At 47.5% G+C, this 27,075-nt stretch overlaps 1 protein-coding gene across 1 annotated transcript in view; it reads left to right on the top strand.

Annotated features, from left to right (window-relative positions):
- The window catches only part of C15H10orf90 (chromosome 15 C10orf90 homolog), a 252,369-nt gene that overhangs the window by 33,616 nt on the left and 191,678 nt on the right, over nucleotides 1-27,075 (top strand). Inside the window, exon 2 of the mRNA XM_043926098.1 lies at nucleotides 1,171-1,243. Coding sequence (XP_043782033.1) covers nucleotides 1,171-1,243 — 73 coding nt within the window. The remainder of the gene's footprint in view (nucleotides 1-1,170; nucleotides 1,244-27,075) is intronic.

Here is a 27,075-nt window from a genome sequence, read left to right as displayed (position 1 = left end):
TGGTTGTTTGATCTACTAGCAAAATCCATGTTCGCTGATTAGTTTTTCTCCCTCCCTGCCTCCTCCCTGTGCATTTTGCAATCATCAGAAACCCACCCTTTACTAACTCATAAAAATTAACTTATTTCTAAAGCAGAAAGAGACTCAAAGACATAGAAAATCCACTTATGGTCACCCAAAAGGAAAGCAGGGAGGAATAATCTAAGAGTTTGGGATTAACATATATACATTACTACATATAGAACAGATAATCAGTCAGGACCTACTGTATAGCACAGGAAACTATACTCATTATTTTGTTATAACCTGTAAGGGAAAATAATCTGAAAAAGATATGCATGTTTATGTATACATATAATACATATATAAAAAAGATATGTGTGTATATATAGATGTGTGTGTGTGTATATATATATATATATAAATTCAGTTCAGTTGCTCAGTCGTGTCCTATTCTTTGTGACCCCATGGACTGCAGCACCCCAGGCCTCCCTGCCCATCACCAACTGCCAAAGCTTGCTCAAACTCATGCCCATCGAGTCGGTGATGCCATCCAACCATCTCATCCTCTGTCGGCCCCTTTTCCTCCTGCCCTCAATCTTTCCCGGCATCAGGGTCTTTTCCAGTGAGTCAGTTCACGTCCACATAGACATGCATGTGAATATATGCGCTGCTCTTAGTCCCTCAGTCATGTCCAATTCTCTGCGACCCCATGGACTGCAGCCCGCCAGGCTCCTCTGTCCATGGGGATTCTCCAGGCAAGAACACTGGAGTGGGTTGCCGTGCCCCCCTCATGTGAATATATATATATATATATATATATATATATGTATGTATGTGTAATTGGGTCACTGTGTGCTGTATGCCTGAAACTAACACAATATTGAAGTCAACTAGGACTTAAATAAAAATAAAAATGCTTTTCTTCTATACTCAGAAGAACCACAAGCAGGGAAAAAAAGAAAAGAAAACATCTTTTATTCACTGGCAGAATAAACACAGAAGAAAATGGAAATAAGTATGTTCATTACAATCAGTAGTTCTTTCTTGGGAGAAAGGAGAGATTCTAGGGACATTTCTTGATTAAAAAAATAGTAATATACATTATTGAAGATTATATACCTGGCAAATAAGAATATAAAATTGGAAAGGGTTCTGTTTATCTTCCAGATCCACAGTCGGCTCTTCCCGTCCCCGAGAGATCACTCTGCCTGGGAAAGAAAGGAGAGTCTTTCAAAGGCAGGTAAAGAGCTTGCCTCTGACCGGGTGGCACTCCCTCCAAGCCGCTATTTGTGTTCTCTTGCCTTTATTTTTATTAATAATGAAACGTGCTTTGGAGCCCAGTCTCCCTGCAAACATAAAATGAGAGCTCAGCGACTCCGACAAGATTTGAAGCTGATTTGAATTTCCAAACACACAGGCTTTTAGGCACACAGTCTCTGAAAAAAAACAAACAATGCAGAAGAAATATCGGTTGCCTTAGGTAGTGCCTTCAGAAGCCGAGATTACCCCAGATCACTGAGCGTGCGAGGGGTTAGGCCAGCGTGGAGCACGATTCCGCCAAGAATGAATAATGGGACAAATATGGAATCTTCTCAGAACTGGAGAGGGTGCAATTTAAATATAGGCACAGTATCTGTGCGCTCATAAATCATTTTTTTATGAAGCGTCAATTCATAGGCACTCAACTGTAGAAACACTAGGTGGGATGATTCCAGTCCCTAAGTTTGTTAAGTTTGTTCATGTAAATGGCACGCAAATAAGATTTCTTACTCCCTTTCACGAGAGAAGTCACATGGGTATAAGTCAAATTTCTGATGGTCTTGTAATAAGACTGTTGGGTTAATAGGATATTTCAATTCAGAGACTCTAGCAAGAATAAATTCTGAGAGAATTGTTTTTCATGTAGCAAATTTAATTTTTAATCTCCACTTGAATTTTAGTTGGTAAATGTGGCCGGTGAGTTGGTATAAATATGTCTGTGTATGTGATCACACACATTTGTAGATTCTCTTTTCATTACCCCTCACCGCCTGCCTGTATCAAAGGTATCAGGATCTGAAATCCTTTCCTTAACTGACACAGTCAACCTAAGACAAAAATATTATTTGAAAGGAGCTTTCCTAGTTAATCCTCCTGGAGCCCCCAAAGCATGGCTTATAAGCTTATTCTTTAGTAGTGGCAGCTATTTAGTTCGGATCCTTCAAAAACCTAGCCCAGAAATTGCCTGTAGTAAGAATGTGAATCCGCGGTTAGAAGCTTCTGGTGGGGTGGGTGGCAGGCTTCTAGCCCTGGCTTCCAGCACACCACGGGGAGTTTTGTGTTTATCAGTGCCCACGTTTCCTTGGGCACTCAGAAGTGCCTGGAAGAACAGTCAGACCCAGGTGGCCTCTCACCGGTGTGTCCGTCTGCTTTTCCTGAGGACCGGGTCACCTAAAGGGGGCTTCCCAGGTGGCGCTAGTGGTAAAGAGCCTGTCTGCCAATGCAGGAGACATAAGAGACTCGAGTTCGATCCCTGGGTCAGGAAGATGCCCTGGAGGAGGGCATGGCAACCCACTCCAGTGTTCTCACCTGGAGGATCCCATGGACAGAGGAGCTACAGTCCACACAGTTGCAAATAGTCGGATGCGACTGAAGCAGCTGAGCGCGGCGTGGCAGGTCACCTAAAACACGCGTGCCCTCGCTCTGCGGACAAGCACAGCCTGCTCATGAGGTGATTAGCAGTTTAATGGCTTTGGGGCAAGTACCAGTTGGCCCTGAGGCCACAGGTGACTAGTCCAGGCTGTGGAGAATGTGCCCAAACAAGCCTGGGTGAGGAGAGAGACACATGTCTCCTGGAATTCTTTCTTTCCTCTTAGATCTATCTATATGTTCAAAGTTCTCATTCTGGAAGAATACATTAGAGGAAGTCTTAAAACTTGGGTGTTCAGGCAGAAGGCGAGGAGTTGCTGAAGAAAGAATCACTCATGACACTTGTTGAAGAGGGTAAGGCAGGTTTTGTTCAGAAGGACCATGACAGTGGGGTCTTACAGGAGGGGAGAGAGATTGGACTCAACTCCAAGTACAAGGAAAAGTGGGAATTTACAGCCAAGGAGAAGGGAGGGGGTCAGTGGATGGAAGATCTCTTAGGAGGAAATGTCAGGAGTAGGGAGGATTTTGGCTAAAGTGACTTGACAGGTGGGGGATGGGGAATTTGATCAGATGTCAAGGGCAGGGGATGTCCTCCAAATTCACCCAGCTGGATTCTTGCTAAAATTGCACTAAGCGGGCCAAGGACAGAACTCAGGAGCATGGCCTAGTCAGGAGTTCTTAGCGTGTAGGTAGTTAACAGAAGACAATTATCAATAGGCCTGTGGTCATACCCCAATAAGCATAATAGAATTTATGATTCTATCCGGTTACACAGATAATTAGGGTATTCTTTTAGGGACGGGGAGAGTCTAGGTACGAGCCCTGGGGCTCTTCCCTCCAGGGGGCCTGGTTTTCCAGTTGGTATGGCGTTTCCATAGATACAGGGCATAGAGCTCAAAGTCCACAGTCCAGCCCAAGATGGACTCCTGCTTTCAAGACGGAGCCTGTTCTGTCTGTTTCCTCCTTCATTCCCCCCTCTTGATGCTCTTAACTCATAGTATGAGCATCATTCATAGGGATATATTGCACCCTGGCTCTCCAGCTGCCAATCTGGGAGAACGACATCAACCTTTGGGTTACAAAGTTCGTAATACATTGTAAAGTAAAGGGTCCACAAAGCAGAACGATCAAGGCAACTATAACAATGGTAAATATAGTTTTCCACCAATCACCCTTCACCCAAGATAGGACTGAAGTCCAAAAAGGAAGATTATCATCAGACGTAACTTTTACCTGACCTTTCATGTCATCTAGGGTGGCTAATATATAGCCAGATAAATCAGGAATATATCCGCAACATTCAACTTTAATTATAGCACAGGTCCCTCTTTGTACTGAAACTATGGTTGGTCTCAAGATGATACCAGCAAGTCCTTGTAGCAGCAGTGGATTGTAGAGCTTCAACTCTTTTTCTTCTGTAAGATGATCTTGGATTCCCGGGGATCAGTGGGGTCCTTTGTGTAGTCCCCTCGGCGTCCTCCAGGTCTACGTGGTATGCGCTCTCCACCCTCATGAGGTGGATCCAGGGAGTGACACCTGCAACTTTAACCGCAGTAGGGCTGGTTAGAACAACAGTATATGGACCCTTCCACTGTGGGGCCCTGGAGTCGTGTTTCCAGTCCTTGACCACACCTGATCCCCGGGCACAAATTCGTGAAGCTGTTCCCCAAGGGGGAATGGCACCCTTTCTTGTGCAAACTTAGTTACCTGATTTATTACCTTACCCAGTTATTCCATCTGCTGAGGAATCTCATCTCCCCTTACCTGAGGCAAATTTGTTGACACCTGTTTTATTATGGGAGGGGGCCTCCCATACACTATTTTTACAGAGAAGAGCCATGGGATCGTGGGGTCATCCTGGGTCTGAGCAGAGCCGTCGGAAGCAAGTCCACCCGGAAACAGTCGTCTCTAAGATCCTCTTGGACAGTCTCTTTATGTGTCCGGTTGGTTCCTTCCACCATCCCAGAACTCTGGGGCCTATATGCTGTATGTAATTTCCACTTGATGTTTAAAGTTTTGCTTACTTGTTATACTAAATCAGCTACAAAAGCTGGGCCATTGTCCTATCCAATGCTGGTAGGAAATCCAAATCTGGGGACTATCTCCCTAAGCAGGCACCAGGCTACTTTTGATGCTCTTTCAGTCTTTCAGTAGGAAAAGCTTCTACCCATCCCGAGAGCATACATACTATGACCAGCAGGTAATGATAGTGTCGGTGAGGTTTCATTTCAGTGAAGTCCACTTCCAGGTGTTCAAAGGGCAGCGTGCCTTTCAGCTGAATCCCTGGAGGTTTCTGTCTGTGCCTAGAGGCAGCATTGACCTGTGAGCAGGCAGTGCAGTTCTGAGATTTTGTCCTGCATAGGGAAGAGAGGCGGGGAACCAAGAAATATTTTCGAATTAGCTCTTCCAGTTTATCATGGCCTAGATGGGTTGCTTGGTGTGTTTGGCTTACCAGAGTGGGTGCCAGCTCCTCCGGTACCAATAATTTGCCACTTGGCAATTCCCACCATCCCTTTTCAGTCTTGATGGCCGCTTCTGCTTCGGCTAGTTGGTTTTGGGCTTCAGTGTATTTTGGAGAATCTAGCGTTAGCTCAGGTAGCTCCGCCGATATGAGAGCTTTAATAGGGGCTTCCCTTGTCACCCCCAGGCCCTCGGCTGCTTGTTTAGCGGTCTTATCTGCCAGTCTGTTCCCAGAGCCCGGGGGGTATCCTCTTTTTGATGTGCTCAGCAGTGTATGACTGCAACCCTTTCTGGTTCCCAGGCAGCATCTAATAGGGTCTTAATTTCTTCCTTATTTTTAATATCTTTTTCACTAGCTGCCAAAGGCCTCTCTTTTTATGCAGAGCCTTGTAGTGTGGCAAAAGCATACCTGGAGTCTGTGTAAATGTTTGTCTTCTTACCTTTTGACAGCTGGAGGACCTGGATTAGAGCACAAAGTTCGGCCTGTTGAGTGGACCAGTGTGATGGCAGAGAGCTAGCCTCAGCGACGGTTTCTTCCATGACTCGCATATCCCAACAGTCATTGTCCTTGTTTCACCAGGCTGGTGCCACTGGGGTACAGGACCAAATCTGGGTCCAGGATTGGATGGTCTCTCAAGTCAGGTCTGCTGGCATATTTCCTTGCAGTCATGTGAGGGCCCACCTTCTCCCACAAGAAAGAGAGTGGCCAGATTCAGGGCCTGACAAGGCTCAGTAGTAACATGGGGGTTCTCACATAACAGTCCCTTCCGGGAGACTGTGCAACCTCCTTTCATCTTGAGGGATTACCGAGAGGAAGAGTAAATAGGTGGTTGAGCCCACTCGAACAGTGGGTCTTTTGTGGGGGGAAAGGTCACTTGTGCCCCCAGTTTAGACAGCAAGTCTCTTCCTAACAAAGGTACTGGGTATTCAGGGATGTATAAAAATTCATGAGTCACTTGGTGTCCCCCCATCTGACATTTTCAGGGTAGGCTAGAGACACAAAGGCTGCATTTATCACCATCTGAGACCCAGCAGCCTCTGGCTGGGTCTATTGGAGTATAAAGTCTACAGGCCTTGCACAGTCTTTCGCAGAACTCAGAGGGTGATTTACTTTCCTTTTGAGTCACTTCGGAGGGCTTTGTGATGCTCATAGCTTTTCGGGCCCCGCTCGTGAGACCTTGTAAAATAGCCGCCCACTATCTCTCCAGGTGGCCCTCCCTTCCTCTGTGTTACAGTCCCAATCGGGTCTCTCATCGGGGGTGGCTGGTTCTGCCCACTGCTGTGGGTTTGCAGTACCCTCGGGTGCCATTTCTCTTAACCATTTTCTGGCCTCAGTTAGGATCCTATGTCTTTCCTCAGCGCTGAAAAGGGAGACTAGTAGTTGGATTATGTCATACTATGTAGGGCAGTGGGTTCGAAAAATAGTCTCCATTAGCCTAATCATGGCTTGTGGCTCCCCCGAGTATGTGGAGCGTGTTTCTGCCAGTTTAATGTATCTGTAGGGGAAAACAGCTGGTAATAATAGGCCACAGTGGGGGGTGGGGGGTGGGGGTGGTAGTGCCCACATGCGTCCTGACCCGGAGGCTGCTGTAGCTCTCTGAGGGGCATCTGTAGTGGGGTTCTTTCCCCCCTGTTCCTTGGCGGAGCGCAGCCTTTGTCTCATTGCTGTGTCTTCTTCCCCCTTCCCATCAGTACTGACCAGGAGAGGTGGATACAATCTAGGAGGTCCAGCTGAGGTGGAATTCTGGGGGCGTTGACCAGAGGTCTCCATTGCTGGGATTGGAGCCTGCTGAAACGGAGGCTCTAGGAACTCCAGGAGAGCTGGTGGAGGAGCAGTGGCTGCTGCCGGAACTTCACCTGGCCCTGGATTGGGCATTAAGGCGGCCTCCGGTCCTAGTGGAGCACTGGGAGGCAGGCGAATCATTATCCAGTATCGGGGAGGGGTCAGGTCATCCCCATCCAAATCCTGTAGAATTTCCTTTTTTATCATCAATTTTTGTGCCATTAATATTTTTCCCTTTCCCTTCTGGATTCAGAACCTTGTCCAAGTAGGAGGGTCTTGAGTTGACCCTAGCCATGAGTCAATATATGGATATTGACCCAGGTGTCCTGGTTCTCCTATGACTACTGTATAGACTGCTTCCACTATTTTTGAGTTCATGGTGTTCTCTTGTGGCCATCCTACTCCCATAGGGGGCCATTTGACCTCACAGAGTATGTGGAGGCGGTTAGGCTTCATCTTCACCCCATAGTCTCCTCCAAATCCCTTCTTAAAATTTTTAATCATGCACTCCAATACAGTTGCCTTAGATTCACTTCCCCCCATCTTGCTTACCTTCTCGGACCTTCTTCTACTTTTCCTTTTCATTCTGTCTACGAAGTTCTCAGTACCCTATGTACTTCTGATATTTCCTCTCAATTACACTTAAATTGCCATTCTGCCTCCTTCCTAGTTGGGGTGAGAAGATCCCAGAGGGATAAGGGGGATCAGTGTGTCTTCACCTGTCGGTCAGCAAAGCTGAACCAGAACACCATGTGGTCCAAGACTGTTTCTCCCTTAACTTTTAAAGCCCATTCTGCCTTGGTGGGCTTGATCAGGTGCGCATGAAAATACAGATGGGTTAAATATCCCACGTCCCAGGCCGTCTCTGGAAAAGCCAATTCGTACTCACTTATGTATCCCCCTCCTTCTAGCCTGACAATTCCGAGGAGAATTTCACAGCAGATGGGACACCTCCTGGGGGAGGGCAGAATATGAGCACACAAAAACCAAGTTTCTTCTCCTAAAAATCCCCTGGTGATTGCTTGGTAGTAATTTTCCCCAAGATGGTGTGGACATCACCTCCTAAATGACCTTCACAAATTCCCTTCCTAAGCCCTAGCACGCTCGTCGACCTGTGTACCAAGCAATCACTGCCGCCTGCCTATTCCAGGCTCCTGTGGGTCTGTGCCCCTTCTAGTCCCTCCCAGGGGGGTGATCAGGCCCCCTCTTCTGCCCTACCGGCTGGGTTCCTCCTCACCCGAGTGCTCAGTTCTTCTGCTGCAGTCCACTACCTGCTAACGTGAAAGGTCCGGGCATTGAGAAGCAGAATCCTTCTAGAAGGGCAAGGTGCCTTCCCCCCTCTAGAAGATTCAAGCCACAAGGCCTCGGAGTAGTCCCAAATGGGACTTGTCTCCTCAAAGTGAGGAGTTTCCCGACCAATGCACCAAATATGGTAGCCACGCGTTCTGGGAAACAAACTCACTCAGAAGGACAAAGCAGATAGTGGAGTGCAGTTTATTACACTGGCGGGTCCAAGGCAGAGTCTCCTCTTAGCCAAGGACCCCTACCCGTTTTTCCAAAAGCATATATACCCTAAGTGTACGTGCCCAAACCCACCTCCCCAAATTCCCTGAAACTAGTCTGAACAAAGAAAAAGACAGATACAATCAAAGTTAACCCATGATTCATAGGCCTTAAGCCTAGGTAGTTAACAGTGGACAATTATCAATAGGCCTGTGGTCATACCCCAATAAGTGTAATAGAATGTATGATTCTATTTGGTTACACAGGTAATTAGGGTATTCTTTTAGGCAATGGAGACTCTAGGTATGAGCCCTGGGTCTCTTCTATCTGGGGGGCCTGGTTTTCCAATTGGTATGTTGTTTCCATAGATACAGGGCATAGAGCTTAGAGTCCACAGTCCGGCCCAAGATGGCGTCCTGCTTTCAAATGGATCCTGTTCTGTCTGTTTCCTCCTTCAAGAGGAGACCAACTCAGGTCAAGGAGAGTCTCTGCTGGAGTCAGGGCCTGTGTGGACACCAAATGCGGTTGGGAGTTGACTCTCTGAGGGGACACTCATGCTCTCTGCATCTTCCCACAAGGTCATTTCCATCTGTTAAAGAGAAACTGCACTGGACACTGGTTGAAAGTGGCAAGACAGATTTTATGTGAGCTACTGCAGTAGGGGAGAGGGACGCCCAGGCGGCTCAGCGGTAAAGAACCCGCCCGCCAATGCAGGAGACACGGGGGGTGCAGTAACTGGATCTGACTCTCGCAGCCCGTGTCTCAGTTAGCATCCTCAGGCTCGATTCTGAGTCAGTCAGCTCAGGTCAGGAGGCAAGGTCAGATGTCAGAAACCCAGCTTCTGGGCATCCAGCTGTATGGGTGCCTGACTAACAGGGGGGCAGGTCTCCCAGAAGGAGTCCACAGGCCAAGCTGCTGTCCCAAAGGCATAAGTAGGCCCGTGGAATCTCAAGGTTGAGGGGGGTCATCGAGGCCATTTTGTCCAACTTCTTCCTGATGTCTGACAACTGAAACCCCTCCCACTCCTTCCCACGCAGGAGTGAGAAAGTTTCTGAAGAGTAGGTCCAGCACACAATGAGCCCCAAGGCCAGGGGACTCACTCTACCTGAAGGTAGCTCATGACTTGCTTGGGCTTCCCAGGTGGCGCTAGTGGTAAAGAACGTGCCTGCCAATGCAGGAGACATAAGAAACATGAGCTTGATCCCTGGGTTGGGAAGATCCCCTGGAGGAGGGCATGGTAACCCACTCCAGTGTTCTTGCCTGGAGAATTCCATGGAGAGGGAGCCAGGCAGGCCATGGGGTCGTAGACGGGCACGACTGAAGTGACTTAGCATGCATGCACACATGACTTGCTCATGCAGCTGGAATTGTTAGAAAGCCTTACGACTGTGTTGAGCCAAAACAAATAACTTTCCTTCTTTATTTTTAATCTGTAAGGAGCTGGAATATGTGTTCTGATCTGTGTTCTTGGAAGACAACTGCATCGTGTTGTTCCTGGAAGAAGATGATAGGAGTTTGGGCCAGGGCAGGGGCAGAGGATGTTGGAACCATCAGAGCACTGGGGAATGGCAGAGTTTATAGGCAGCTGGATAAGGGAGGAGTTAACGGTGTCTCTGGGCATATAGGGCTCCCGGGTAGGAAATTCAGGAGTCAAGGGCTGGTATTGGTGGGAGGACCCTGGATTTGTGGGGTCTGGATTCTCTGCATGTGAGAGGCCAACTCTGCCCGATGTCCGAGAAGCAGCTGGAATTTTGGTTTTGAGATCAAGAGGCAGGTCAGTGTCATTGGTCTTGATGTGATCACTGTTTACAGGTGGGTCGTATGAGAATCCAGGAGAATAGCTGAAACAAGTGCAGGAGAAAGTGTGAAGTGGGAAGCGGACGGCCTTCGAATCCCGAGACCCACAAACGTGGAGCGGGAAGCAGCACTGACCTGGGCACCACATGCCTGCTCTCAGGCATTGCTTTTGACTGGGAGTCCAATGCCATTGTTGACTTTGCTCTCACTCCATCCTTTATTTTTGGAAAAGCTGCTCCACTTCCTCAGGTCTCAGACAACTGTGGTTTAGGATTCCACCCCATGTCCGCAGGGCGGCTCTAAAACTGAGGGGTGTGGGTGGTACCCTCTCTTATGGAAGCTGGATCAAATGGGGTTCAGAGGGCTCATGCAGGAAACCTGAAGTGAATGTCATCTCTGAGCTTTCATTTTTGTTTCCGTCATTTGCACAGTGCAACTGTTCACTGTCCTGGTCACTGGAATCCAGGACTGGGAAGGACAGGAGCTGATTTCTCATGGTAAAGTTGTCGTCTTGGCAAGGCCTTTTGAAATCTGTGGGCCTGGGTAAAATTTCAGTTTACTGTGATTAATAGGATCTGAACACTAAGGGAGGAAAAAAAAAATGTGGGAAGGATGACTATTTCTGCCCAAACTCACATCTGTTTTCAAAATCAATGGAAGGTAGGAAGTCCCTTTCAAATTTCCATTCTGTGTGATATAAAAAGATTCCATTTCCTGGTTCTCCATCACCATGCTACCTGTCTGTCTATGAGACTGCTTTCTCTGAGGATATGGAAAAGATGGAGAGAATCAGGTGTCCACTTAAACCTTCTCGGGGAGAATCAGTTATAGGAAATGTATATAAAGGGAATTGATGAAGGTCACTGGGAAGTTTTCATTATTAATTCACTTGGCTTAGGAAGGAAGGTGGGACGGCATGAAATTTTCTCCCTCCTGATCAATTAAGCCTGACCTTTAAAACTGGCAGTGTTTAAAGTGTGGGTCTTTGATGGATGAGTGGAATGAAGTGATTATATTTCCACTTAAAACTTAAGGGTAATTGTTCCTTTATTTGAACTTTTGTAAGAGCAGTGATTTTCTTCCTTCATAATCATAGTTTCAATTTTAGTTCATGGCATCAAACGGTTTCCCCAATAAAACATACGCTTTACCACGCTTTGAGGAAAGGTTCTTCTATTACACCTTAAAAACCACCCAGATCTGATGTGAGCTGTGTTTCTTTCCTTTTTTGTGATTTGTAATGCAGTTTCTCTATGAACATAGAAGGGACACCACATTTTTATTTATTTATTTTAATCAAAGTGTAGTTGATTTTAGGGCTTCCCTGGTAGCGCTGTTGTGTTCGTTTCCGCTGTACGGCCAAGTGATTCAGCTTTATATATATATATATATTCCTTTTGGTATTATTTTCCATTATGATTTATTACAGGATATTGAATATAGGTCCTTGTTGTTTATTTATTTTATATACAGTAGTTGGTATCTGCTAATCCCAAACTCCTTTTTAAAAATTTACTTTTTAATTTTTATTGAAGAGAAATTTTGAAATATAGTTGATTTACAGTGTTGTATTAGTTCCAGGTGTACAATAAAGTGATTCAGTTATACATATATATGTATTTATAGTCTTCTTTTACATTCTCTTCCATTACAGGTTATTATAAGATACGGAGTAGAGTTCCTTGTGCTATACTATATGCCTCCTCCTATAAGGAGGTCCTTGCCAGTTATTTATTTTATATGCAGGAGTGTATATCTGTTCATCTCAAACACCTAATTTATTCCTCCCCCTTCCCCTTTGGCAACCATACATTTGTTTTCTATGTCTGCAGATCTGTTTCTGTTTCACAAATAAGTTCATTTGTGCTCAGTTGTTTCAGCCGTGTCCGACTCTTTGTGACCCCAGGGACTGTAGCCCTCCAGGCTTCTCTGGGTTGCCATGCCCTCCTCCAGGGCATCTTCCTGACCTGGGGACAGAACTTTCTTTCACATCTCTTGCATTGGCAGGCAGGTTCTTTGGGACACCAAATTTACCTCCTGAAAAACCTGTTTTTTTTTTTTTTTTTTTTTTAAATTAGGGCTCTAATGGTTGGAGTATAAAGATACGGATAATTTTTTTACAGAGCTCTTTTGATCACACGGCACTTATCTGCCTTATTGTAGATCCCTCCCTGCCCATGGGGAGGATCCCTCTGTGGAGCAGTGTGTGTAAGAGCATCTTTAACCAAAGCAGTCACCCTCCCTGACCTCAGAGAGCCAAGTATAAATTCCTTGGCCCAGACATTTGATGCCCTTTCCCCTCTGACTCTAGTTCACCCTCATAGATTTTTCTACAGTTGGGTAGCCTTGCAGCACCTGTGTTCAACACTTGCTTATATCTCTCCTTGGCCATGGAGAGACTCTCCTGAAACTGACTTCTGTGTGTTTTTGTCGAGATCCTTACCTTTTCAGATTAGTTCCCTGAATCAACCTGCCCCACCCCCAATCTCCCAAAGGCATTTTGTTCTGCCATCGTAGTCTTTCCAGTGTTTCCTTGTTTCTCTGTAGATTTGTGCTTTTTTTTTTTCTCCCCCCTTCAAGACTGTGGGCTCAGAGAACAGGGACCTTGTCCCCCTCATCCATGTTCCCAAGTTCAGGGACAGGCGTATGAATGTGGGCCAGCTGTTCACTAGGTTGAGTGGTGTTGTTTGTACCAAGGAGCCCCTCAGGGAGCTGACCGCATCTAGGGATCCCACTTGCCCCTCTCAGGAAGCCCGCAGAGCAGACTGGGATTTGGGTCACACGACAGCCATGACAGAGAAAGCATCTGTCTTTGGATTTTTCTGAGATTCTTGCAAGAGCTTCACATGACAGGCAACTGTCCTGCGACTCAGCTACCTTCGTTGGGGGGGACGGCCTTCCACCTGAGTGGCTCCTCTCTGCTTTTCCCCACTCAGCCTCCACACTGCTCTGCAAGAGTTGTTGTAGTTGTTTCGTCGCTAAGTCATGTCAGACTCTGCAACCCCATGGACTGTGACCGGTTAGGTTCCTCTGCAAGAGGGAGGTGGGAAAAAGCAGCATAACCCCTGATCCCCAGAGAAGAAAGGACACTTATTCCTGCTTTCTGAGCAAGGTATAAAGAGGCACATTTGGGTCTGTTGTGCCAACTTGTGTTGGGCGTTATCGGAAGGAAAATAGACCAAGTTGCTTTTGTCATGGGGGCATGTGATGGTTCCTATTTGCTCTCTGATGAATAACTGTTACACTCACATCTGCTCAATTCTGCTTAGAGGCTGCCTGGGTCTTGACCCTCAATTTTGCTGCAATCACCCATAAATAGTGCAATAAGCAACTTTTCTACCCTGTATGAGTTTCTGCTTCTAGCTTCATCTTTGCCCATCGCCTGGTACATAATCTAATTTTAAAAATAATTGGCAAAATAATGTACTAAGAAAAGAACTCGGCGCAAGATTTCCCATTATTGTAGCTTTGTGTCAGAAAGAACTGCACCCAGCCAGGCTTAACTGCTTCCTCTCAGAGGCATAGGTGCTGTTACTGCCTATTGTGTACTGAGGAGCCAAAGAATCTCATCGAGATCTGATGCTTGGGTGGACATGACAAGGACAGTCCCTGAGGGCCCCTGTGTCTCATTTTCAGAAAGGTTGAATGAGGTGAGCTACCCTTACTTTAAACTCATTTCCCCCAGGCATACCTATGAGCCCTCTGCTGACATTCCCATCTCTCTAAGCTCAGAATAGCTGTCCCATTCTCAGAAATGGTGCCACAGCCTATCTGACTGGCCAAGCTGGAACTCTTGGGGTCTTTCTGCATCTCTCACACTCCCACATCCAATCCATGGCCGCTTCCCTGAGATTCACCTCCTAGTCATTTTGGGGGTCTTCTCTCTTCTCTCCATCACTGCTGCCATGTGGGTGGGACGACTGCACTGGTCCGTGCTGCCTGTCTAGTCTGCACTAGAGACAGAGTGAGCTGTTGAGGCCATGCCACCGCCCACCTGAAGCCTTTCCATGCCTTTCAGTGGCCCTTCGAATAAAGAAAGTTCTTGGTTTCTTTTATCAGTATCTTATAATTTGCAGAGTACAGATCTTTTGCCTCCTTAGGTAGGTTTGTTCCTTGGTTTTTTATTCTTTTTGATGCGATAGTACAAGGGATTGTTTCCTTAATTTCTCCTTCCAATCTTTCATTGTTAGTGTGTAGAAATGCAACAGATTTCTGTGTATTAATTTTGTATCCTGAAACTTTACCAAAGTTATTGATGAGCTCTAGTAGTTTTTTGTTAGCCTCTTTAGGATTTTCTATGTATAATATCATGTCATCTGCAAACAGTGACAGTTTTATTTATTCTTTCCCAATTAGGATTTTATTTCTTTTTCATCTCTATCTGCTATGGCTAGGACTTCCAAAACTATCTTGAATTAAAGTAGGCGGAGTGGGTGACCTTGTCTTTTTCCTGATCTCAGAGGAAACGCTTTCACCTTTTCACCGTTGAGTATGATGTTTGCTTGTTGGTCAGGTATGGGGTTTGTTCTGTTGAAGTATGACCTCTCTATGGGCTTCCCAAGTGGTGCCCTGGCAAAGAATCCACCTGCCATTGCAGGAGATGCAGAGATCCGGGTTTCATCCCTGTGTCGGGAAGATCCCCTGGAGTAGGAAATGGCAACCCACCCCAGTATTCTTGCCTGGAAAGTTCCATGGACACAGGAGCCTGACAGGCTACAGCCCGCAGGGCCGCAGAGTCAGACACGACTGACTGACTGAGCACACAACCACGCACATGTCCCCTATTTGTCCACTTTCTAGAGTTTTTTTTTTTTTTAATCATGAATGGATGTTGAACTTAATATTTTTAAAAAACACCAGAAAGTTCTTACTGTGGTCTTAAAGGGCCTGAGGGCATCGGCCCCCGAGCTCCACTGCCTCCTCCCCCCTCTTTCTGCTGCACCCCTGCTCACCGTGAGTCTCCTGCTATGGGATCCTTGTAGGAGCTGATCCCTCTTCTTGCGTGTCAGCACTCATTTCCTCCTCCCTAAGTGACCTTTACTCAGCCTATAGATCCTATGGGACCCGTGTGTCCCAGAGAAACCATCCCTGATCTCAAGACCAACCCCATCTCAGGCATCAGAGTCCCCATCCCTCTCCTTTGCTGCCTTTGTCACTGTCGAGTCATATTCATCTGTATTTGATGACTATCTGTGCCCTCATCCGGACTGTAAGCTGCTCAAGAGCTTAGGTTTTGCTTGTCAGCTGCCGTCCCAAGACCTGAGGCTCCGTAAACTCCAGTTGCGGGGATGAACTGGCTGCTTGGAGGAAGGAGAGCCAGGAGGATCTGTTGGGACAGCGAGTCAGATACATCATCATGGCTGACATCCAGAGGACTCTGAGGTCACATGCTGAGACTCTGTGTCCAGGTCCTTTCCTGCTTTCTCTTCTTCCCTGCTCTGACTTGATCCCACCCGACCCCCATCTCCTCGATCTGCTTCCTCTGACATCATCACCGTCTCTCCTCCTGGGGTTGCCTGGCCCCAGAGCCGTGAACCCCAGCTGATGCCGAGGTCTGTGTTGGGCTCATGTATTGTTATTGTACGACTCCAGGCTGCTTTAACTGGTTTCTGCTTCCTTATTGTTGGTTGTATATCAAGAGCCCCCTCCCTGTCCCCGCCCAAGAGAAAAATAGCACTTACAAATAGTTGTCAGAAGTGACACACTGCTTTCAAGGGAGTATTTTATAGGGAAAAGACTGCAAATAGAAGGCCTTTTCCCCAAACTCTTGTGGGTCCTGCTCTACGGAATGCGGCTTGTTTTGATGAAATGTTGTTAATAAGCCGTGGAGAGAATAGCTTGGTTAAAAGCTAAAGTGGTAAATTTTTTTTTTTTTTTTGAGTAGCTTTCGCACCCAACTAGCCAAGTTAAAAAAAAGATTTTGAAAATAAAAAAAGCATATAATCAAAGGCACCGTCTACTGAAAGGGACACATGGAATTAAACGTAATTTTGAAGCTTATTGTTCTTTTACCATCATGTGTGTGTCAGTGTCCAGCTTTCTGGCACAAGAGGAATTTTTCTCTGGTAGCTGTAGTGTGACTGAGGCAGAGAGTCTAAGGATCTGAAGGATGCACCTTTCAAACCAAGCAAAACTGTCTACCCTCATCGCTTGTTTTACATCTTGGTAAAAATACCAGTGCTGGCCGTAAGCTGCTTCTTGCAAAGCATCAGCTTGTGAACAGATAACCTGAACTGCTTCCTTCTCTCTCTCTCTCTGGGTGGGGTCACCGGCTGACGGCTGAGCTCAGGGGGTGAAAGGCAGGAGCCAGGGAGGATCTTTCTGGCTGAGAGAGAGCTCGTCATGAGCACCGTCGTCAGGAAGGGAAAACCGGGGCCAACACCCCTTTCCAGCTTCTGAGGGGTGCAGACCCCCATCTCCTGGGGCGAACTGTACCCCTGTGTTCACGCAGGAGGCAGGTACGATCCGCTCCTCCTTCAAAGGCGCCATTGTTCTTTGAAGGGCCTTGGCTTCAGGTCACATGCCTGCCTTGGCACCCGAGCAGCCCTTCTGTTTCTAAAAGCTTCCGGAACATCCTCCCCTTAGGCTGGTATCCGACAATGCCACCGCCCCACCTCTGTGCTGAGGGCAGAGCGCCTGAATCTTATTTGGAGAGCTTCAGCTGTGAAGTTTCTGTTTTTCACAAACTACCTTGACCATGGAGGGCTGGATTGCATTCAAGCGGTGTCTGTGATTTTGATTTTTTTTTTTTACTGGAACTCTTTCTGAAAACGGAATCTTATGGGAAGCCAATTTGTCAAACAGATAGAAGCAGAGGCACTCTGGCTGAAGGGGGCCAGTGTGTACACGGGCCCAGGTGGGCCTCTTCCCTGAGATATTCCAGAAGCCTGCTGGCATGTCGGAGGATGATTCAAAAGCCATCGTCCTCGAGACTCAGAGGAGAGCGCAATTTGAATAGAAATTGATTGCTTTCTCTTCGAATGTTGAGACATCACGCAGTTAACCTGGAGCCCCGTGGAATGAGCAGGTTATCATGGCGGGCAGTCCGTTTTCACCTAGAGACGTCCCCGCTTCCTCATTGATCTGCGCTCAGTTCCTAAATCCCTCTTTATTTTATGGTTCTCACGACTGTGATTATCTTAGCGCCTGTGGGCTGGAGCTGGTGCTCTGGGTTCTCCTGGGCGGAGGGCTGTGCTTCTGGCATCCCGCAAAGGGAGAAAAGGTGGAAATGTGCTCTGGGTTTTAACTGGAAGATGGGACGCGGCAAGAGTCAGTAATAGGACGGAGCTTTTAAAATTCCCTTCCCTTTCCGATATTAAATAGCTTTCCTTTAATGACCCTTGGCTCAGAGTTTCTTTTAGATCCTTCTCACCGGCCCTGGCAGGTCTCCAGCTACTTACTCAACTCCAAATGTGGCTTTCTCTAATGCCTGGTGTGTGCTTAAGTTTGATTTGTTCTTTTTATGGGACCAAGGAGCCAACGATGAGGGCAACAAAACATCAAGACAGGCATCCCGGGAGGATGGCCGAGCCCATTCCTGGGCAGCTTTGAGAGCAGGTCACACAGGGTGGGGTGGGGGTGGCATCGGGGGAGGGGACTCCCTTCCAGAAGGCTGTGAACTTGAGCAGGCTGGGGGACGTGGTTTCTGAGCTGAGACGCCTTGTCGTTGTTCAGTCACTAAGTCACATCTGACTCTTTGTGACCCCATAGACTGCAGCGCCCCTACCCTTCACTATGGCCCAGAGTGTGCTCAAACTCATGTCCCTTGAGTCAGTTATGCCATCCAATCATCACATTCTCTACTGTCCTCTTCTCCTCCTGTCTTCATTCTTTCACAGCATCAAAATCTTCTCTGATGAGTCAGCTCTTTGAGTCAGGTGGCCAAAGTATTGGAGCTTCAGCTTCAGCATCAGTCCTTCGAATGAATATTCAGGGTTGATGTCCTTTAGGATTGACTGGTTTGATCTCCTTGTTTTCCAAGGGACCCTCAAGAATGTTTTCCAGCACCACAATTTGAAAGCATCTCTGCTCAGCCTTCTTTATGGTCCAACCTCACACTTGTACATGACTACCAGAGGTGTCCTGAAAGTAACTTAAAATTGGGATCAAAGGATAATGTCCCTGCCTTTGGAGGCAAGATTGGAATCCGTGTTCTGGGGTGAAATTAGGAGGCTTGGAATATCCCAGCTGTTTCACTGTTCATTCCTGGCCCTGTGATGAGTAAGTGAGCCTGGCTTCACAACTGGTGAAGTGAGAATGGTTGGACCTCTTACACTGTTGTTCTGAGGAGCAGTTATAATAGACATTAAACACCAATCCTAAATGTTAAAAGTTTTAATTGTGGTAAAAACAATGTGAGATCTACCCTGCCAACAAATGTTTTAAGTGTGCAGTATGTTGCTGTTGACTATTGATATGAAGTTGTTAAGTAGCTCTCTAGGGCTTATTCATCTGGCTTACCTGAAATTTTATGCCTGTTGATTAGTAATGCCCCACCTCCCCACCTCCCCATCTGTGGCTGTCACCCTCCAGTCTCTGATTCTGTGAACTGGACCGTTTTAGATCCTTCACATAAGTGGACTCAGGCAGCATTTGTGTTTCTGTGACTGGCTTATTTCACTTAACATAATGATCTCAAGTGTCTTCCGTGTTGTCATAACTGCAGGATTTCTTTCTTTTTAGGGCTGAATAATATTCCATTGTATGTACAGACCACCTTTTACTTTACCCATTCATCTGTTGATGGATGTTTAGTTTCCTTATATTGGCTCTTGTGAATTATGCTGCAATGGACATAGCAACACTGATATCTCTTTAGGACCGTGATTTCACTTCTTTGGATCATACCCAGAAGTGAGATTCAGCAGTCACAGGTGGTTCTATTTTTAATTTTTTAAAGAACCTCCATACTGTTTTCCATAGTGGCTGCACCATTTTGCATTCTCAGTAACAGTGTCCAAAATTTCCAGTTTCTCCACATTCTTGCCAATGCTTTGTTGTATTTTGCTTTTTTTTTTTTTTTTTTTCATAATGGCCATCCTAACAGATGTGAGTTGATACCTCATTGCAGTTTTGGTTTGTATTTCTCTGATGACTATGACTGATCCTGATCATTGATTCTTGTTAACATTCAGGATATCTCTCCCCCTACCCAAAGCAGAGGCTTATAGGTGAGTTTCCTTTTCTGAACATTCTGTTTGAGCTGTGTGTAGGGGGAAGGAGAGACGCGGTGAGCCGAGGTGGGGCATGTGGACAGAAGGACTGCCTGTGGTCTGTGATCTGCATCTGCCACACCAGGAAACTGGGCACATGCTGTGGGTCACCGAGCTCAGTCTATCCCCATGCCTACCTTCCTTTTAGCCCTGCAGCTTTGTCCCAGCCTGTCCCAGGGCAGGTCAGACCTGTGCCCTGCCCTGGGCTTCCTAAGCACATCAGGGGCTGTGTGGTCACCCCCTTGCACTGTGAGCTCCCCTGGGACACTGCCATGCCCTGGCCAACAACTCTCCTGGCCCTGGGGTGTCCTACACCCTCTCTTCACACCATTTCTTGCCTGTCAGCAAAATTCCTGCCCTGTGGGTTTCTGGGAAATCAGTAGAGAGATGATGGGAGCTGTCTGTGGAGCCTGGATGCCACACCCTTGCAGACCATGAAGGGTGCTTCACCCTTGCAGGGATGAAGGCAAGTGGGTGGTGGAGGGCGGGGCCAACATCCGGACGGTGGCAGCAGACCCCAGAGATGGGCTCTGAGCAGATCCAGAAGTCCTACTGTATCAGAGGGCTCAGAGGGGGGTGAGAGATAAACAGCAGCCATGGAATGAAGGTGTCTGTTGCCGTGGTAATGCCGAAAAGCTCACTACCCCCAAGACTCAGTGGCTTGTGGAATAATAAGAATTTCTTTCACTCTCGAGCCTCAAGTTGGCAATTTTGGCTGATGGTTCTGGTCTCTACTGGGCCTGCTTGTGTGTTTGGGGCTGGCAGGTTGTCAGCTGGGGTGATAGGTCTGCTCAAGTAGGCCACCTGGGGTGAAAGCCAGGGATCAGAGCAGAAACAGAAGTGCGGAAACACATCTTCAAGCCAAAGCAACTCAGACAGCAGAACTCAGAACCCAGAGGTGGAAAAATAGACCCTATTCTTGATGAAAGGGGTGGCAAAGCCCATTGAAAAGGGTGGAGTACAGGAGAGTGGAGAATTGGAGTTCTTAACACCATCCTCCTACCAAATCCGTGCCAAGTAGTCTGCTGGGCATTTGCAGGGTTTGTGTGTTTTTCACAACAACTCCAAGAGGAAGGTATACATATGCCCATTTGATAGATAAGATATTGAGCTTCAGAAAAGATCCATAACTTACAGGGTTGCTGAGTTGTCCATCCCTAGAATGAAGGCCATGTTTTCTACCCCGAGTTCTGGGATGGGGGTGAATGCCCTGGGGCCTGTATGCACTCTGGTATCTGTACCTAGCATGCACTGAAAATTCATAGATGCCGGCTGCCCTTGGGCCTGAAACCACATAAGCCTAGAGACCACATGCATCTCCATGTCACTGCAGCCCCAGTGCCTGGCAGAGTGAAGAGGACCCGATAAATGGCTGTTCAGTGACTGTCTGATAACACACAGGGTCTTGGAAAGGCAACACTTCAATGTCAGGCAGATCTGGGTCTAAGTCTGATTAGTTATTTATTAGTTATGGAGTCTGGGAGACACAGTGTTTTTAAGGTCAGTCTTGGAGGTTTCCAATCTCATCTCTTCCACATGAGTGTTGCCAGTTGATATGTTTTGGAGCTCTGCTCCCTGGGGCCTCTGTTTTCCAGCTCCACCAAGGCACCCATGGTTATACAAATGAGGACAGTGTCTGGTCTCCTTTGACACCTGCCTCATCTGTTTTTGCTACTTCTGCAGCAGCTTGGTCCTTGACCCACTCGAGATCAGGCTGGAAAGCCGCGCCCATGGCTCCTCAGTGATGGTTTCATCATCGAATTTGTTCCTTGGGTCTCAGTGTTTACACTGCTGGTTCTTGATTTCCATCGTTCACTGTTGAAGTCCCTACCATCAAGGAAATTTGGAGATCTCAAAGGCCTGGGAGGTAGTGATTGTAAATCAGAACAGTGGACCCCTCCTTTTTACTGATCACTTACTATGAACCAGGAACTATGCTGGGTGCTGAGTATGCAGTGTTGAAAATGACATCATGGAACCTGCTCTTCTGAAATGTATATTCTAGAGGCTCAGGATGGACAAAAACCAAGGAAATAGACAAATAAGCAAGATTAGTGCAACAATGAGATTAGAGAGGAAAACAGAGGGGGACCTACTTAAGGTCAGGAAGGTGGGAAAGGAGTTCTCTGCACCAGGTGTCAGGGTGGGGTTGCTTCAGGAAGAGGAAGCAGGATGTGCAAAGGTCCTCAGAAGGGAAGAGCCTGGTACGTGCAAGAAGCCAAAAGGAGACCTGGTGAGGCTTGGTCACACTGAAGAAGGGGAGGAGACTGGAGGAGCAGACTGGAGAGGGAGCAGGCAGAGTCTAGAGGGCAGTGCCAAAGGGGTGAGCCTTTGTTTAGCGCAGAAGCAGTGAAAGCATTTGCGAAGAGCAACCTGCGGGACTCACTTTGTGACAAGGCCACTTGTGTACTCTGGGGTACGTTTGGGTGCTGGGAGGCCTAACGCCGGTATCATCTGGGCAGACTTCTGTAGGAAATCGGGTACGAAGTGACAAGTGCGGAAGTGCAGGGCCCCCTGCAGAGACTTGGAAGAGCGTCCATAGGGGTAAGGCCCTGGAAGCTCCCTGCGGTTGACGCGCAGGGTCAACCTTGATGGCACGAATGAAGGGGGGCGGGAGTGAATGCAGGTCTGCAGCAACCATCCAGACAGGAGAGACTGGTGACCAGGGTGCTGGCCTTGGCCAAATAGATACACTTGGACAGGTATTGAAATAGAACCTGAAGATTTTCTCCAGGCTTGGGTGTGGGCAGCAGGGGATGGAGAAATTGAAGATGACTCCCACAAAGCATCTCCTCTCCTTTAGTCCTCGCCAGATGTCTAGGAGATGCTGGAGATCACTTAAAAAATTTTTTTTCTTTATTATAGTTGATGTACAATATTATTCTAGGTATACAATATAGTGATTCGTGGTTTTTAAAGATTGTACTCCATGTAGAGTTATTATAAAATATTGGCCACATTCCCCATGTTATACTGAATATCCTTGCAGCTTATTTTATACAGAGTATTTTCTTCCTTTCATCTCCTCCCCCTCTATACTCCCTTCCCTTTCCCCACTGCGAACCAACTGCCTGGTTGTCTCTCCGGTGATCGTCTTCAGTCCGGAAGAAGGAGGTTTTGTAATCTGCCCAGGACTCAGAGCCTCCCGGTGAGAGGTTGAACCCTGGCAGGGGCCGCCCTACAACAGCTGCCTGTGAGCCTGTCATCATGTGCTGGGGTTGCTGCAGAGCTGGGGCGGGAGGCAGGTCACGGGGACGCTTGGCTTCACACCGCACACGTGCAGGTCTTGTCGGCTGGCTTTGAGAGAAGACTCCCCTCCAGATCTCATCCGGGGTGGTCACCACTCCCTCCTCCTCTGCCAGCCCGCCTCTGCCCCCATTAGCTCATTCCAGGGTGACCGCGTGAGACCCCACTGTGGGACTCCTTCATGCCAGCATATGTAGGACTCAGGGCACAGAGTAGGGGCCAGTCAAGCTTCGCAGGATGAAGTTCTATTACATACAGTTGGAGCAGCAAGCTCAATTCTGTGCAAGGGCTCCAGGGAGCAAAGCTCTCTGGCCTATTTTCTTGTTATTAAAATGGGACGATGATAGTCCCTCATCACAGGGTCACTGAGAGGATTAAACAAAGTCATGCTGGCACCATGCCTGGTGCAGAGTGCACACATGGACAAGGGCTATTTTTTTTTTTTAATCTGTATTTTAAGAGGAAAGGAAGATGAAGAATGTCATACAGTTAATGTAAGGTGAAACGCTAAGGAATGTGTCCACGTTAAAAGAGAAATTGGTGAATGCAAAAAGGAGGCCATAGAGGGGGAGGTTCATAGGCATGTCCTTGGGGTCCGAGCCCCCTGCCCCCACTCGCTTCTCCATGCAGATGACATTCATCACACCCTGCACTGCCTGGCCGCGGCCCCGGAGAGAGCGCTGCAGAGCTGGTGGCTCCCATCTTTACTGAATACAAAGTAAGTGGCTTTTCTAATGGGAAAGGATGTCATATCCGCGCAGAATACAAAGCATGCCTAGCCCTACTTTTCATAAGCTCGTTCTTCTACAAATGGCTTCTCCTCCCTGGCGAGCATCAGCTTTCCCGATCAGTTGGACTCAAATTTTAACTATGTGGGATTTAAAGTCACTTTGAAACCACCCCCCCCCCCAAGCCATCGTAAGAAGAATAGATTCCTTAAGTGTCTGCATCTGGCGGGCAGCTGGAAGCTGCACTCCCGCCTTTGCCTTTAACACCTGCCATTTGTCTCTGCACTGGCTTTTCCTGATAATTGAGATGTGCCGGGCATGAAGCAAGGGTCTGATCTCAGGGTGCCGACACTGGTCTCCAGCCAGATGTTCCCCTTTCATTGGAATGTGTCCATCGGAAATCTTGGCTGGAGGGTGTCTGCCTCTGTCCTCCTTACGTGGGAAAAGCTGGCCTCCTTGTTCCCTCGCCAAAAAGACAGAGTTAGCATTTACGAAGCTGTCGTCACAGAAGCTTTCACCCTTCACAATTAATGCAGGAAGAGGTCAATGATGGAAAACTAATGCTGCAGAAATTTGCCTTCATCATTCATGAGCTGTGGGGGCCCTAAATGTCACATCTGAAGGCCGCCTCTGCCTTCCAGTCCCGACAAGGATGTGACTGTATGGAGCTCTGGCTTGCAGCTGGAATCTTAATTTCTGGATTGGCAGTGTTGCAGCAAGTTCCAATGTAGGTGCCAGCTTCTCACACAAGGACCGTTGAGGGGTCCACTCAGAAGCCAGGTGTATCACAGGGTAGGGGAAATGGCAGATGGGGGGCTGCTTTGTGCAGTGTGGGGGGACCCATGGAAACAGCTCAGTGTCCAGAAGGAGCAGGGTGGTCACAGCCTGGCCCTCCTGTAATGAACTGGGATTACCAGTTATACTCCGGTGGGTGAGGAAAATGTAGGGTGAGGGGTAGCTAGGGAAGGCTGGTCCTGGAGAGGTTTCAGGGGCTAGATGAGGGAAGGAAGATGGTGTTACTTGCTTGGCTAAAAAGACCCTCAACTCAGGAGAGGTGACTGTGGACTATTCAGAACCATCCGCTCAGTACAATCAGCCCCAAGCTACTTATTATTGAGCAGTTCTCAACTGTGGTGCTGGAGAAGACCCTCTAGAGTCCCTTGGACAGTAAGGAGATCCAACCAGGCCATCCTAAAGGAAATCAACCCTGAATATTCACTGGAAGGACTGATGCTGAATCTGAAGCTCCAATACTTTGGCCATCTGATGCGAAGAGCTGACTCATTGGAAAAGATCCTCATGCTGGGAAAGATTGAAGGCGGGAGGAGAAGGAGATGACAGAGGATGAGATGGTTGGATGGCATCACCGACCCAATGGACATGAATTGAACAAACTCCGGGAGATGGTCACGAAGAATTGGGCATGATTTAGTAGCTGAGCAACAACAATAAGGCCAAGAGGCAGGAGCCCACAAAACACCTGGGAGGCTGGCCTCCAGCCAGACCAGCACCCCTCCCTTGGCTCAGGGTTCCCAGTCAGAGGCTCATCACAACTGCTGACATTCTCCACAAACATGGAGCCTGTGAAGCAGTGACAAACAGCATTCAGTCACCCAACTCCACCCTTTCCTTCCTTCCTTGCCCCTCTCTCTCCTTTTTTCCATCCACGCATCCATCCATCCAGACTTCCCTACATCCAAACTTACATCCACCCACCCAACATCTAATAGGTGTTGACTTTGAGAAAGGCCCTGAAAATACATAAATAAATAAGACAAAGACCTGGATATTTTGAATTTGGGAGACCCCAAGAATGTAATCGGCCAAGAGTTCTTTAGAGTCCCCCATGTCCTATGTGACCAGTAAGAACAGATGGTGACCCCATCCTGCTGGGCTGGAATCCAAGCCTCCTAATGGGGGGTTGAAGTTTTCATGCATCAGTCTGAGGAGTCCATCCCCATGATGAGTGAGAAGGTGTACTCTATAGATTCGGTGTGATTCCATGCATTTCCCTGAGAGACACCTGCTGGTTTTGATAAGGAGAATAAGCAGGCTTCTGATTCTCAGAAAACTGGCCAAGTATGTTCAGAAACAAACCAGATATATTCACACTGTTGTAAAAACACCCTCTGCCAAACACCTGGAATCCTGGTTTTCTCTTACCTGGGTGTGGGGCGGGGGAGGGCAAGAGAAATGATAGTGTGTCAACCTGAGCCCATTAGACCTCCTCCTTCTGATCTGCTCCTGCCAAAATGCACAATGAACTGAGTGATTTTTCTCTTACTAATTGTGGAAGGCCCTCTATCTCTTCAGTTCAGTTCAGTCCCTTAGTCATGTCCGACTCTTTGCGACCCCATGGACTACAGCACACCAGGCCTCCCTGTCCATCACCAACTCCCAGAGTTTACTCAAACTCATGTCCATTGAGTTGGTGATGCCATCCACCCATCTCATCCTCTGTTGTCCCCTTCTCCTCCTGCCTTCAATCTTTCCCAGCATCAGGGTCTTTTCCAAGGAGTCGGCTCTTCGCATCAGGTGGCCAAAGTATTGGAGTTTCAGCTTCAGCATCAGTCCTTCCAATGAATATTCAGGACTGATTTCCTTTAGGATGGACTGGTTGGATCTCCTTGCAGTCCAAGGGACTCTCAAGTGTCTTCTCCAACGCCACAGTTCAAAAGCATCAATTCTTCGGTGCTCAGCTTTCTTTATAGTCCAACTCTCACATCCATACATGACTACTGGAAAAACCACAGCTTTGTATCTCTTAGCTTGCCTTTTTTTTTTAAACTTGGAGCAGCCAAACCTCTGGAGTTTCAGTATGGCTTCAGGACTGGAGAAACGAACCTCACAGAGACGAGGGGCAAGGGAAGCTTGTAGGTTTCCCTATGGTGCTTCTCCCCTAAAGCAGATGCTTTTGTGTTGCTAATTCACGAACCTGGACCATGCTAGAATTTTCCTAATCGTCCATGAGGCATATTAAAGTGGAACCAATCCTTAGCGATGAAAATAACCAGATTATACCCATTATTTAAAAGAATCATCTCTCTTACATGCTCTTACCTGGTCTCACTGAGCTTTGTTGAGCAAGATGGCCTTTGTCATGGTGGCCGAGGCAGCTGCTGGGTGGGAAAGCCCTTGCAGACAGTCAAAGACGAGTTGAGATGTGTTGACAGCCCCAACGACAGCTGCACGTCCGCTTAGAAATCAAGGTTACATGTTCCTGGTGAGGTGGTTTTAATGTCAACTCGTTCCTTTAAACGCCAGCACCAGCCTACCTGGGCTGCCTACAGCAATGGTACGGTAGAGCTCAGTTATTGATCCCTGTGATTCAGTGTTTCTGCTCTAGGCATACTTGAGTACTTTTAACAGATCAGCATAATAGTTCAAGGATCAATCATTCTTTTTCCCTACTGATCCATTTTAATTGTGATATCAAAGATGCAGTAATCCTTTCTTAAGTTGGAAGAATGTATCTGAAGCCAGAGTAGGATTCTATTATCACAGTAATGAGCCTTTCATAGGCCAGGCAAGGTAGGGGGCACCGCAATTCCTGAACTGACCTCAGGCATCCACAGCTGTGAACTTCACGAAAGCTGCTGCACTCAGCATTCAGCCAGCCTACCTTCTCTGCCTCCCCGCCAGGACCACTGTGGGTTCTGAGAGGCAGATGGTCTCTGGAGAACCATGGAGATCCAGGATTGGCCTGGCCTAAGGA

This window comes from Cervus elaphus, chromosome 15 (assembly GCF_910594005.1).
Source record: "Cervus elaphus chromosome 15, mCerEla1.1, whole genome shotgun sequence".
NCBI lineage: Eukaryota > Metazoa > Chordata > Mammalia > Artiodactyla > Cervidae > Cervus > Cervus elaphus.
The sequence above is the reverse complement of the archived record's forward strand: the minus strand, read 5'-3'. Positions and strand labels throughout refer to the sequence as shown.